At 48.7% G+C, this 11,749-nt stretch overlaps 2 protein-coding genes across 2 annotated transcripts; both read left to right on the plus strand.

Annotated features, from left to right (window-relative positions):
• Positions 1–2,809: 2,809 nt before the first annotated feature.
• Positions 2,810–5,042, plus strand: LOC129328003 (zinc finger protein 707-like). Its single transcript, XM_054976744.1, has 4 exons — positions 2,810–2,887; positions 3,536–3,662; positions 4,472–4,564; positions 5,002–5,042. Exons 1-4 carry the CDS (start codon positions 2,873–2,875, stop codon positions 5,040–5,042), a joined length of 276 nt encoding a protein of 91 aa, XP_054832719.1. The 5' UTR covers positions 2,810–2,872.
• A 5,290-nt stretch (positions 5,043–10,332) lies between these two features.
• Positions 10,333–11,742, plus strand: LOC129328004 (zinc finger protein 883-like). Its single transcript, XM_054976746.1, has 2 exons — positions 10,333–10,703; positions 11,675–11,742. Exons 1-2 carry the CDS (start codon positions 10,367–10,369, stop codon positions 11,740–11,742), a joined length of 405 nt encoding a protein of 134 aa, XP_054832721.1. The 5' UTR covers positions 10,333–10,366.
• Positions 11,743–11,749: the final 7 nt, after the last annotated feature.

Genomic DNA, 11,749 nt, shown 5'->3' on the forward strand with positions numbered 1-11,749 from the left:
TAAGAGTGCGGGACTCTAATCTGGAGAGTCGGGTTTGATTGGAGCCAGCTGGGTGACCTTGGGCTAGTCACAGCTCTCTGGAGCTCTCTCAGCCCCACCTATTGTTGTGGGGATAATAATGACATACTTTGTTACCTGCTCTGAGTGGGCATTAAGTTGTCCTGAAGGGGGGGGGGTATATAAATAGAATTAATACAAATAGAATGTTATTGTTATTAGAAGGCAGCAGAGAGTGGCCTGTGCACCAAAGGGTCGTCGGAGGTATCGTGCTCCTATGAAACTGCAGTATGCAGAAGCAAACCATTGGCCCATGAAGATCACTGTTGCGTCCTTGGACTGGTGGAGGGGGGGGGCGGGCTCTCCTTCACATCCCCCTCCTGCCCGCCCCTTTTAACTGGAGCTGCTGCCGGGGACTGAACCCGCGACCTTCTGCAGGCCGAGCAGCCGCTCTGCCACTCCGCCACTCAGCCCCCTCTCCAAAGCTGCCCTCTCCTCCCGGGCAAGAGATGCCTGCAGTCTGGAGGGTGGCAACCCCACTGGGGGCCAACAGGCAAGCCCTTCCAGCTCCACTGCAGCCCGGGGACATCCGTCCATCCCCGCCATGCAAATCCGCCTCTCCAGATCCGCTTCAGCTATGCGGGAGATGATCCAAGGCCCCTTTGCCGACGGAGCAGCGCGCAGCAGCCGGGCCGCCTCCCAGGGGCGCAAAGCCGAGCAAGGCTGGCGCCGGGAATCGAGCAGGGGGTTAAAGCGAGAGAGTCGCGACTTCTAGACGGGCTATGGGGAGGGGGCGGGGCTGGTGAGGTCACTTCCTGCCGTGCCCCCCCTCCCTCCGAGGCTTGAGGCCATTGTGTCCCCCCAGTAGCACCTGCTGCATCCTAGACTCGGCTGGTGAGTTAGAATCGCCTTGGGGGGAGCGGGGAGAAGAAGCAGGACCTGCTTTGGGGGTGGGGGGGGGATATGAGACGGGGAGGGGGAGGCGCCGAAGGGGGGGGGCTGCAAGGCGGATCCTTTGGGGTTCCCCCCACCCTGGAGGTTTCTCCTGTCTGCAAAGCTGGGAGGGAGAATACGGGTCTGGGGGGTCACGGGCTGGAGGCTGAGGAAAGACCCGCCCTCTCCCTCCAGCTGCCTTGCAAACCTAGATATCTACTTTAGGGGCGAGGAACTTGCTTTTCCCTCTGCCAGCCACGCTGGATCCGTTTTCCCTGCCCCCGTGGCAGCCGTTTCTTCTCTGGCAGAAATGGGGGGGGGGATTATTTTAAATTTGCAGTTGGCTCTTCTCTCTCCCTTCTCAGATGTTCCCGTTGGCAGTTTTAAAAAGCCAGCCTCCAGTCCCTTTTGTTATAGCGGCCGTGCCTTTCTCCTTATATCTTCACAGCAAAAGGGGCTTGAGGTGCTGTAGCATGGTGGTTTAGTGGTTCAAATCTCACTCCTGCCCTGAGCTCAGTAGGTGGCCTTGGGTAAGCCTCTGCTCTCAGCCTCAGCTGTATTGTGTGGATGATAATAACGACAACACTAATTTGTCCACCATTCTGGGTGAGGCACTAGTCTGTCTGGAAGAGCGGTATATAAGTACAGTTATTATTATGGTTGTTGTTAAAAAAGCAAAAGCTGGGAATTCAAAGAACTTGAATTAGCATCCTGGTATAATGTTACCCCAATGTAGTTATGCCAGGTCAGCTCCCAGCTTTCAAAGCAATATGGGGGGTCTGTGACGTGGAAGGGTTAGGGTGTAGTGGGCACTACTGGAAGGTGGGGCAGGGGACATACAGTAAACCTGTCACCTGGAAGCCCCATTGTCACTGCATTATCTTGGCTGTTCCAGCAGCAACAAATCTTTCCTCCTGTGGGAAAGGTTTCCCCCAGGTTTGATTCCCCACCCCTCCACTTGAAGCCAGCTAGGTAACCTTGGGTCAGCCAAAGCTTCTAGGAGCTCTCTCAGCCCCACCCATCTCACAGGGTGGTTGTTGTTGTGGGGATAATAACAAAACATGGTAAACTGGGCGTTGTCATCCTGAAGGGCAGGATATAAATAAAATGTTGTTGTTGTTGTTCCTGTCCCTCTCTTTTCTCTCATGCACAGGTGGCTGTGAGGGAAAGATTTTTGGCCTGCTACTTTGCAATCTCTCTCCCTCTCTCAATTCTTGTAACAGTCTATAGCAATTTGGGTAACACCTGCAGGGCTAGTTTTCTCTGTGTGGGGAGATTTCTGTTCCTAGCTGGCACCTCCCACCCACCAACGTGCATCAGACAGTCCAGCCCATCACCTCAGGGCTTAGCCACCTCCTTCCCAGCACCTCCTCCTAGTTGTGTGGGGCAGGCCAAAGGGTCTTGTCTTCCCTCAGAGGGGAGGAGGGAGTGGTGTGGCTTCCAGCTGGGCCAGAGACTCAGCGCCCAGGAAAGGATTTGGTGAGATTGGGAGGAAACTGGGCCAGAAGGGGAGGGGGATGAGTGGATAAGGAAGGCGGGACTTTCTCCTGTAAAGAATGGCTGGGTTTGGGGAGAGATATCTGGCCAAAGACTCACGATCGAAGATCTTGAATTGTGTCCCCAAGCAAATCCAGAGAGAGCTTCACTGAAGGGGCTGGCATAGAAAGGCTCATTCCGCACACGTTGGATAATACACTTCCAATCCTCTTTAGAGGTCCTTTGGAACGGAATTTTTCGTGTGTGAAACAAAAAATCCACTTCCAAGAGATTGCTAAGTGCATTGAAAGTGCATTATCCAACGTGTGTGGAATCAGCTAATGTTACCTGCACAAAAAGCATTTCTCTCCATCTTTCTTTCTCTCCCTCCCAGGTAGCAGCACAAAGACCCCCCTTGGCCATTTCTCTGCTGTTTCCTCTGTGTGGTGAGGGGAAAAGACCAGCCATGCAGCCAGCGCAGGTAAGGGAGGGGGGGGTGCACAGCCGATGTGAGGAAGGGTTCCTACTCTGTTGCAAGGCTCAGCAGATCGGGTCCTTCCCCTCAGTTCTGGTGCCACAAGATTTTGAGACTGCCCATTCGGACGGTGGGAACAAATGTCCCGTGGAAAAGGATTTGCTCCTCTTCCCAGACATCTCTGGCCTCTTCTCCACTTGGCTGCTGGCCCCCTGCAGATAAAGAGAACCCCCCTGGCCCTCAGATGCCCCAAGGAAGACTGGGTTGGGGGAGAGACAAATATCCCTATGGGATCTTCTCCCCTCCTCTTTGTCCACTTTGGTTTTACCATCACTGATTTATTCCCCTTTTTTAAATGACATCCCTCTTTTTTTTTTACTGATCAGGAACCCAAAGCAGCTTTTCATACTGTTCTCCTCTCCACCACGTAATCCTCCCAACAACAGTCTTGTGAGGTAGGTTAGGCTGAGACACTGTGAAGGGCCCAATGTCCCCGGAGAAGCATCCATGACAGTGCCCACCTGAGATTCAAACTCAGTCCTCCCAGGTCCTAGCCCTTCACTTTAACCACTACGTCACGCTAGCCACTGGGATTTTCCTTCTCATGGTCCACCATTCCAGCACTATAATGAAACTCTCTTCTCCTTCTTCCAGGGTCGGGTGTCCTTCGAAGAGGTGGCTGTGCATTTCTCCAAGGGGGAGTGGAGCCTGCTGAGCCCAGCGCAGCGAGCCCTGTACAAGGAAGTCATGCTGGAGAATTTTGGGACCGTGGCCTCTCTGGGTGAGGGTCCCTTTCCCCTGGGCTGCCTCCTTCTGGCTGAGAGGAGTGACTGCAGGGAACTCCTTATCGAGGGAGGACGTGGTCAGGCTGTCTGCCCTGGCCCCATGGCTCATCTCTGCCACTCTCTGTGATCTTTTCTCTGATATGGACCACAAGAGACAGCATCAGAAGAGGCGGCAAGTGAGCCTAGATATGGTTCATTCATTTAGTTTGCTTTCTGCCCTGGTTCTTAAATGCTTGGGTGGATAACTAGAGTTACAAATTTTAAAAAGTCATGAATATGAAGTATGGCAGAAATAAATGGGATTCATGTTCTATTTAATCTCCTTAATTTATTATGGATAGCTCCCTTTGTTCTCATACTGCAATGCTCCATCCGGTCTTTGAGACTCTCCCTCATGTGTTAAAGTGGCTCTTTGAGACCACGTGGGCACTGTCCCCATCATGACACAAAATCATAATGCCTTCCTGAAGATAGTTTCAGGCAGATAGGTCTGCAGGAGAAAAGCACAATTCATGTTCAGTAGCGCCTGAAGGACTAACAAGATTTTCAGGGAGCTTTGAGATGTGGCTGTGGAAGGAGCTGTGCTGGCTCCTCGGCCACTGACTTAGTTCTCAGCTGGCATTTCCATCTCTACTTGGCAGGGAGGAGGCACAGAACTGCCAGTGCCAGATATGGTCCCATACACCACCGCCCCAATTACTTGTCTGTTGTGTATTTGTGGAGGGGCGCAGGCATCCTGGCTTGGAATTGCTTGATTGATGAGCGCAAAGAAGAGTCACGATTTTGTCTTTTTTTCTCACTGAAGGACCTGAGATTGCCAAACCTGACCTCATTTCCAGGCTGGAAGGAGGAGAAGAGCCATTTCTCCTGATCGCTGATGCCAAAGAGGGACTGGCAGGTAGCTGCTTCGATCTGTTGTGGGGCTGTGTGAGGCCTGCTCTTCCTCCTAGTGGCTGGTGGATTTCTGTGGCCTTGTTTCTCCTCACAGTCTGAGCCTCTTCTCCAAAGAGCTTGGCTGGGTTGTGAGTGCTGAAACGGTGCTTGTAGGGCTTAAACATATAAAAGCAGGCAACTTCCTTCAGCATTCCCTTTAACTGGAAGTGGCAGGTCTTGGTCCTGGGGCGCTGGGCCTGCAAAGCAAAGCTTCTGCTTTTCCTCAGAGACAAGGCCGAAAGCAGCCCCAGGCTGGTCTCATAGGAATACATTGTAGTTCTCTCAATTGCAGAGGGGAGGAAGAAAGGTCATTTCACCTCTGGCGGCGGTGGGGGGGGGGACTGAGGGGTAGAGATCCTGCAGGCCCTTGTTTTGCCCCTGGAATGAGCACTTGTCCTGCAGGCCTTGGTCCCAAGTTGCTAGACCTCAGCGTCGAGCCTTGACCCAAGTCGATCCCCTTTCTTCTTTCTCAGAGCCGCCTCCATAGGCCTCTGAGTAGTTCACAGTCGGGTTTCCTAAAATTCTTTTTTCCAAAAGAATTTTTCGTTGTTTAAACTATAAAAAGTAAACACAGAAGCTATAAACAATAAACATAAAAGATAAAAAACACAACATTCTAAAACACACACAATACATATAAACATAAAACAACAAACAAGGAAAAACAGGCCCTCTTTAAAGGTATAAGAGTTGCCCTTTTACGTCAGCTAACATGAAGGTAAGAGGGAATTCTTAGCCACAATTTTTAGAGAGATTCTCCTCAAAACAGGAACTCTGGTAGCGTGTTGGGTGTGATGCCAAGAAGGCGGCTGTTGGTGGGTGCAAACCACTGGGAAATCTTGGCCACTTCCCTTCTGAAGATATACCTTTTCTTTTATATCTCTGCAAGAGAAAGGGCTAGAGACTTACTTTTAAAAAATGAAAGCTGGGAATTCAGAGAACCTGCTACGCCTGTTGTTGCAATGATATATACTAGTAACAATATTGCAGTACTATTTTTCAAAAAGACCCTCCACCTGTGGCAGGGGGAGGAAATGGCTACTGAAAACCCACATTTTCCCATCCATAATACAGCCAACTAGATTTTACCGCCATCATTCCCAAACATTTGTAGCGCAGACGGTTTGAGAAAGACTGGAGAATAGCAAGGGAAGCTCTGGGAGGTTCAGAAATGTACTGTGTTGCTGTGGGGAAGCAGGAATAAAACCCAGATCACAAAAGCATTCAGGTTTGGCAGAGAACCGTTATTGAAATGGCTGTTTTTTGTTTCCTCAACGGCAGATTGTTGGGTTGATCCCCTAATTTCATGCTCCATTTTTTAATATGTGCTGAGTCCTTATTTTTACCGCAGACAATGAGAGATCTACTCTGTTGGTTGTGATCTTCTGTTACTAGATTACAAGGCAGAATTCATCTCTCTCCGGCCTCTCCCCTCCCTGGACAACCAAACTCTCTGTAGAAGAATCAGCCACTGCAGGGGAAGCCTGGCCCTCAGCCACGAGGCCACCCTGAGCAGACACCAGGTAGACATGGACAAGTGCCCAGGGTGCCAGGGGAAGGGCACCAGTCAGTTCTGTGTCCCCAACGCCAGCAGCCCAGCCACCACCACTATCCTACATGGCAGCAAGGACAGCCCAGGAATCTGTGGGGGAGCATGCTCCCTTATTCCTTCCCATTGTTGGGGTGTGGGGGCAGGCCCTTTTTTCCTACCCTTCTTGCCTCCCCACAACTCAGCAGGGTGCTCAGAGGACAGGACACCTAGGAAGCCAAAACCCGCTGAAGCCAGCCTGGGTCCATGAAGAGGCATTTCCAATGCAGCAGCTGCTCCATTGCGAGGACAAAGCAGGAGGCTTTCTGTGGTCGCAGAGAAAGAGAAATCTGAATTTGAGACCATCATTTTTTTTCTCTTAAAGAATATACTCTGAAATCAACTTCCAAAAAACCCCCATACATCTGAGCATAGAGAAAATGAAAAAAGTTAAAAACACATCCTTTCCCCCCTAGATGTCAAACTTATCTCTGTTCTTCTTCTGCATGTGTTCAGACCCTCTATTATGTGTGTTAAACTCTAACTGGCTGCCTGCCTCTTAAAGGGTTGCTATGTTCTTCCCCCAAGGCCCCTCAAACTATTCACCCTCTAAATTCACAAAGGCAGGAAAAGGGATACTTAAAACAACAGGGTCACTTTGCAATCGAGGGGGCGGGGGGAGGGGGCAGTCTCCATAGTATATTCTCTGGTTTTGCCCTCTTGGCCTACAGACATTACCATAGGAATGACTCCTCTGCCAGCTTAGGCAGCTTGGAACTCCTGAGCATTCCCAGAATGCAACACAACCATCACAAAGCAAAGGAGAAAACTCTGGCACAAATGAGTTGTAAATGTGTCCCATCCTATCCTCACACCAGGTTTCTCTTTCGTTCTGCAGGCAGCCTATGGCGGTCAGCAAATGAAACATCTGAGAGTCCAGTGATGGATAAAGGGGATACATATTCAGAAGTGAAAGTGAAGGTGGAATATTGTGATACCCCAAGTGAGGAGGAGCGAAAACATCCATCTAAAGGAAGGCGTCATTCTGGTCTTTTACAAGGTGAAAATGGTCATGAAATTCCGCTACCTGAAAAAATGTACATAGAAGGCGATAGAAATGAGGGGACTGGAAGTGAGGAAAATTTTTCTAACAAATCAGAGGTTAAAATGCATTGGAAAACTAGTAAAAGAGAGAAAAATATAAATGCCTGGAGTGTGGAAAACAGCAGATCATTTGATTCATTCCCCAATTTCCTTCTCCATTTTTTGTATGTGCTTGACTGAATATGTTTAAACCGACCCCACAGATTCTTGCTTCTACCACAGACGATGAGAGATTTACTCTGTTGGTTGTGGTCTTATGTAACTAGATTACAAGGTGGAGTTCATCTCCCTTTGGCCTCTCCCCTCCCTGGACAGCCAAACTCTCTGTAGAAGAATCAGCCACTGCAGGGGAGGTCTGGCCCTCAGTCACGAGGCCACTAGATAAACATAGACTAGTGCCCGGGGTCAGGGGGAAGGGCACCATTCAGCTCTGTGTCCCCAACACCAGCAGCCCAGCCACCACCACTATCCCACATGGCAGCAAGGACAGCCCAGGAATCTGTGGGAGAGATCCCTAATTCCTTCCCATTGATGGGGTGTGGGGTCAGGGGGCAGGCCCTCTTTGCCTTCCCTTGCTTCTTGCCTCCCCACAACTCAGTAGGGTGTTCAGAGGATAGGGGGCTGAGGAGGCCAAACCGCTGAAGCCAGCCTGAGTCTATGAAGAGGCTTTTCCATTGAAGCGGCTGCTCAATTACAAGGACAAAGCAGGAGACTTTTCTGTGGTGGCAGAGAACAGAGGAATCCGATTTGGGGAACATCCTTTTTTCTCTTGAAAAATATACTATGAAAAAACATTCAGCTGTGCATAGAGAAAATGAAAAGGTTAAAAATGCATCCTTTCCCCCTAGACTTAAAACTTTTCTCTGTCCTTCTGCATCTGTTTAGGCCCCCTCTTGTGTGAGTTAAACCATAACTGGCTGGCTGTCTCTTCAAGGGTGGCTTTGTTCTCCCCCAAAGCCCCCCAAACTCCTCACCCTCTAAATTCACCAGAGCAGGAAAAGAGAAACTTAAAAGAACAGGATCACGTTGAGTTCCAGGGGCGGCGTATTATATGCATTGTATATTCTCTGCCAGCTTAGTCAGCTTGGAATTTAGAAGGGATGGAGAAAGCGAGGGGGAGAACTGGGTACAGACTGAGTGACTTTAACCCCTGTGCATACCAAGAGTACAAACAGAGCCATCACACAGCAAAGGAAAAAACTCTGACACAGGTGGGTTGTAAAATGGTCCTATCCTATCCTCACACCAGGTTTCTCTTTCTTTCTGCAGGAGGCCTGTGGGGGTCAGCGAATGAAACATCTGAGCATCCAGAGATGGGTAAAGGGGATGCATATTCAGAAGTGAAGGTGAAGGTGGAATATTGTGATACCCCAAGTGAGGAGGAGCGAAAATACCCATCTCTGGGAAGGAGTCATTCTGGTCTTTTACAAGGTGAAAACAGTCATGAAATTCCGCTACTTGAAAAAGTGTATATAGAAGGTGATAGAAATGAGGGGACTGGAAGTGAGGAAAAATTTTCTAAGAAATCAGAGGTTAACATGCATGGAAAACTAGTAAAAGAAAGACAAAATATAAATGCCTGGAGTGTGGAAAGTTCTTCAGTCAGAGTGGATATCTTGCTACCCATCAAAGAGTTCACACTGGTGAAATCATATAAGTGCCTGGACTGTGGAAGAAGCGTTAATCAACTTGGAAACTAAGTTGGGCTGAGAACTGTTATTGAAACGGCCATTTTTGTTTTCTCAACGGCAGATTGTTGGGTTGGTCCCCCAATTTCATGCTCCATTTTTTATATGTGCTTGTTCTGAGTCCTTGCTTTTACCACAGACAATGAGAGATTTACTCTGTTATGGTTGTATATGTTACTAGATTACAAGGCGGAGTTCATCTTCCTCTGGCCTTTTCCCCTCCCTGGACAGCCAAACTCTCTGTAGAAGAATCAGCCACTGCGGGGGAGGTCTGGCCCTCAGCCACGAGGCCACCCTGAGCAGCCACCAGGTGGACATGGACAAGAGCCCAGGGTGCCAGGGGAAGGGCACCAGTCAGGTCTGTGTCCCCAACGCCAGCAGCCCAGTCACCACCACTATCCCACATGGCAGCAAGAACAGTTCAGGAATCTGTGGGGGAGCATGCTCCCTAATTCGTTCCCATTGTTGGGGTGTGGGGGCAGGGGGCAGGCCCTCTTTGCCTTCCCTTCTTGCCTCCCCACAACTCAATAGGGCGCTCAGTGGACAGGGGACTGAGGGGACTGAAGCCAGCCTGAGTCCATGAAGAGGCATTTCCAATGAAGCAGCTGTTCCATTGCGACGACAAGGCAGGAGGCTTTCTGTGGTGGCAGGGAACAGAGGAATCCCAATTTGGGAACATCAAATTGCATCCGTTTTTCCCTAGATGTAAAACTTATCTCCATCCTCCTTCTCCCTCTGTTCAGGCCTCCTCTTGTGTGTGATAAAACAATAACCGGCTGGCTCTCTCGTAAGGGGTGGCTTTGTTCTCACCAAAAGCCCCCCAAACCACTCACCTTCTAGATTCACAAAGGCAGGAAAAGAGAAACTTAAAACAACAGGGTCGCTTTGAGTTCCAGGGGTGGGTGGGGGGATGCGGTCTCCATTGTATATTCTTTGTTTTCTGTTCTCTTGGTCTACAGTCATTGCCATAGAAATGGCTTCTCTGCCAGTTTAGCAAGCTTGGAATTTAGAAGCAATGGAGAAAGCGAGTGGGAGAAGTGGCAACAGGGTGTGTGATCTTAACCCCTGAACATTCCCAGAATGCAACACAACCATCACAAAGCAAAGGAGAAAACTCTGGCCCAGGTGGGTTGTAAATGCGTCCTATCCTCACACCAGGTTTCTTTTTCTTTCTTCAGGAGGCCTGTGGGGGTCGGCGAATGAAACATCTGAGAGTCCAGCTATGGATAAAGAGGATACATATTCAGAAGTGAAAGTGAAGGTGGAATATTGTGATATCCCAAGTGAGGAGGAGCGAAAACATCCATCTAAAGGAAGGAGTAATTCTGATTTTTTACAAGATGAAAACGGTCATGAAATTCTGCTACACAAAAAAATGAATACAGAAGGCAATAGAAATGAGGGGGTAGGAAGTGAGGAAAATTTTTCTAAAAAATCAGAGGTGTACATGCATTGGAAATATGAATGCCTGGAGTGTGGAGAACTCTTCACTCAGAGTGACCACCTTAATTCCCATCAAAGAATTCACAGAGGGGAGAAGCCATATAAGTGCCTGGAGTGTGGAAGAAGCTTTAGTCAACTTGGGAACTTTACACGCCATCAAATCGTTCACACAGGGGAGAAACCATATCAGTGCCCAGTGTGTGAAAAAAGCTTCAGTCTGCGTGGAAGCCTTAAACGCCATAAAAGAATTCACACAGAGAAGAAACCAGATAAAGGCTTGGAGCGTGGAAAAAGTTTCAGTCAAAGTGGAAACCTTACCTGCCATCAAAGAATTAACACAGGTGAAAAACCTTATAATCATAATAACAACAACACTCGATTTATGTACCATCCTTCAGGGCCACTTAACGCCCACTCAGAGCAGTTTATTATTGTTATCCTCTCTCAGAGTGTTATTATTATGCCCCCAGTAACAATCACCCTTTGAGGTGGGTGGGGCTGAGAGATCTCTGGGAAGCTGGGACTGATCCAAGGTCACCCAGTTGGCTTCAAGTGGAGGGGTAGGAAATCTATCCTGCAGATGAGGCCATCAACCTCCACTTTTGCAATGTTTAAAAATTGGCACAAGGGTATTGTTCTATTGAGACATCTTTGTAAAAGTAGGTGTAGCATGTTCTCTGAATTCCGAGCTTACTTTTTTTTTGAAGTCAGTCTCTAGCCAATTCTCTTCTGAAGATATATGCCCTTTTTTTATATCTCTGCAAGGGAAAGAGCTAGAGACTTACTTTTGAAAAAATGAAAGCTGGGAGGTCAGAGAACCTGCTACACCTATTGTTACAATGATATATACATATAACAATATTCTTATACTATTTTTCAAAAAGACCCCCCCACCCCCCATTAGGGGGAGGAAATGGCTGCAGAAAACCCAAATTTTCCCACCCACAATACAGCCAACCAGATTTTATCACCATCATTCCCAAACTTTTGGATCACAGCAGGTTTGAGAAAGACTGGAGAATAGCAGGGGAAGCTCTGGGAGGTGCAGAAATGTACTGTGATCCTGTGGGGAAGCAGGAATAAAACCCAGTTCACAAAAGCATTCTAGTTTGGCAGAGAACTGTTATTGAAATGGCCATTTTTGTTTTCTCAAGAGCAGATGGTTGGGTTGATCCACCATTTCATATGTGCTTGTTCCGAGTCCTTGCTTTTACCAAAGACAATGAGAGATTTACTCTGTTGGTTATGATCTTATGTTACTTGATTATAAGGTGGAGTTCATCTCCCTCCGGCCTCTTCCCTCCCTGGACAGCCAAACTCTCTGTACAAGAATCAGCCACCACAGGGGAGGTCTGGACTTCAGCCACAAGGCCACCCTGAGCAACCA

Source organism: Eublepharis macularius, chromosome 4, assembly GCF_028583425.1.
Source record: "Eublepharis macularius isolate TG4126 chromosome 4, MPM_Emac_v1.0, whole genome shotgun sequence".
Classification (NCBI taxonomy): domain Eukaryota; kingdom Metazoa; phylum Chordata; class Lepidosauria; order Squamata; family Eublepharidae; genus Eublepharis; species Eublepharis macularius.

Coding starts and splice junctions, on each gene's coding strand:
- LOC129328004 (XM_054976746.1), top strand. CDS start 10,367: ATGCATTGGAAATATGAATGCCTGGAGTGTGGAGAACTCTTCACTCAG. Junction 10,704..11,674: donor CCATCAAAGAATTAACACAG/GTGAAAAACCTT, acceptor CTCCCTGGACAG/CCAAACTCTCTGTACAAGAA.
- LOC129328003 (XM_054976744.1), top strand. Junction 3,663..4,471: donor TGGGACCGTGGCCTCTCTGG/GTGAGGGTCCCT, acceptor TTCTCACTGAAG/GACCTGAGATTGCCAAACCT. Junction 4,565..5,001: donor TGCCAAAGAGGGACTGGCAG/GTAGCTGCTTCG, acceptor CTTGTCCTGCAG/GCCTTGGTCCCAAGTTGCTA.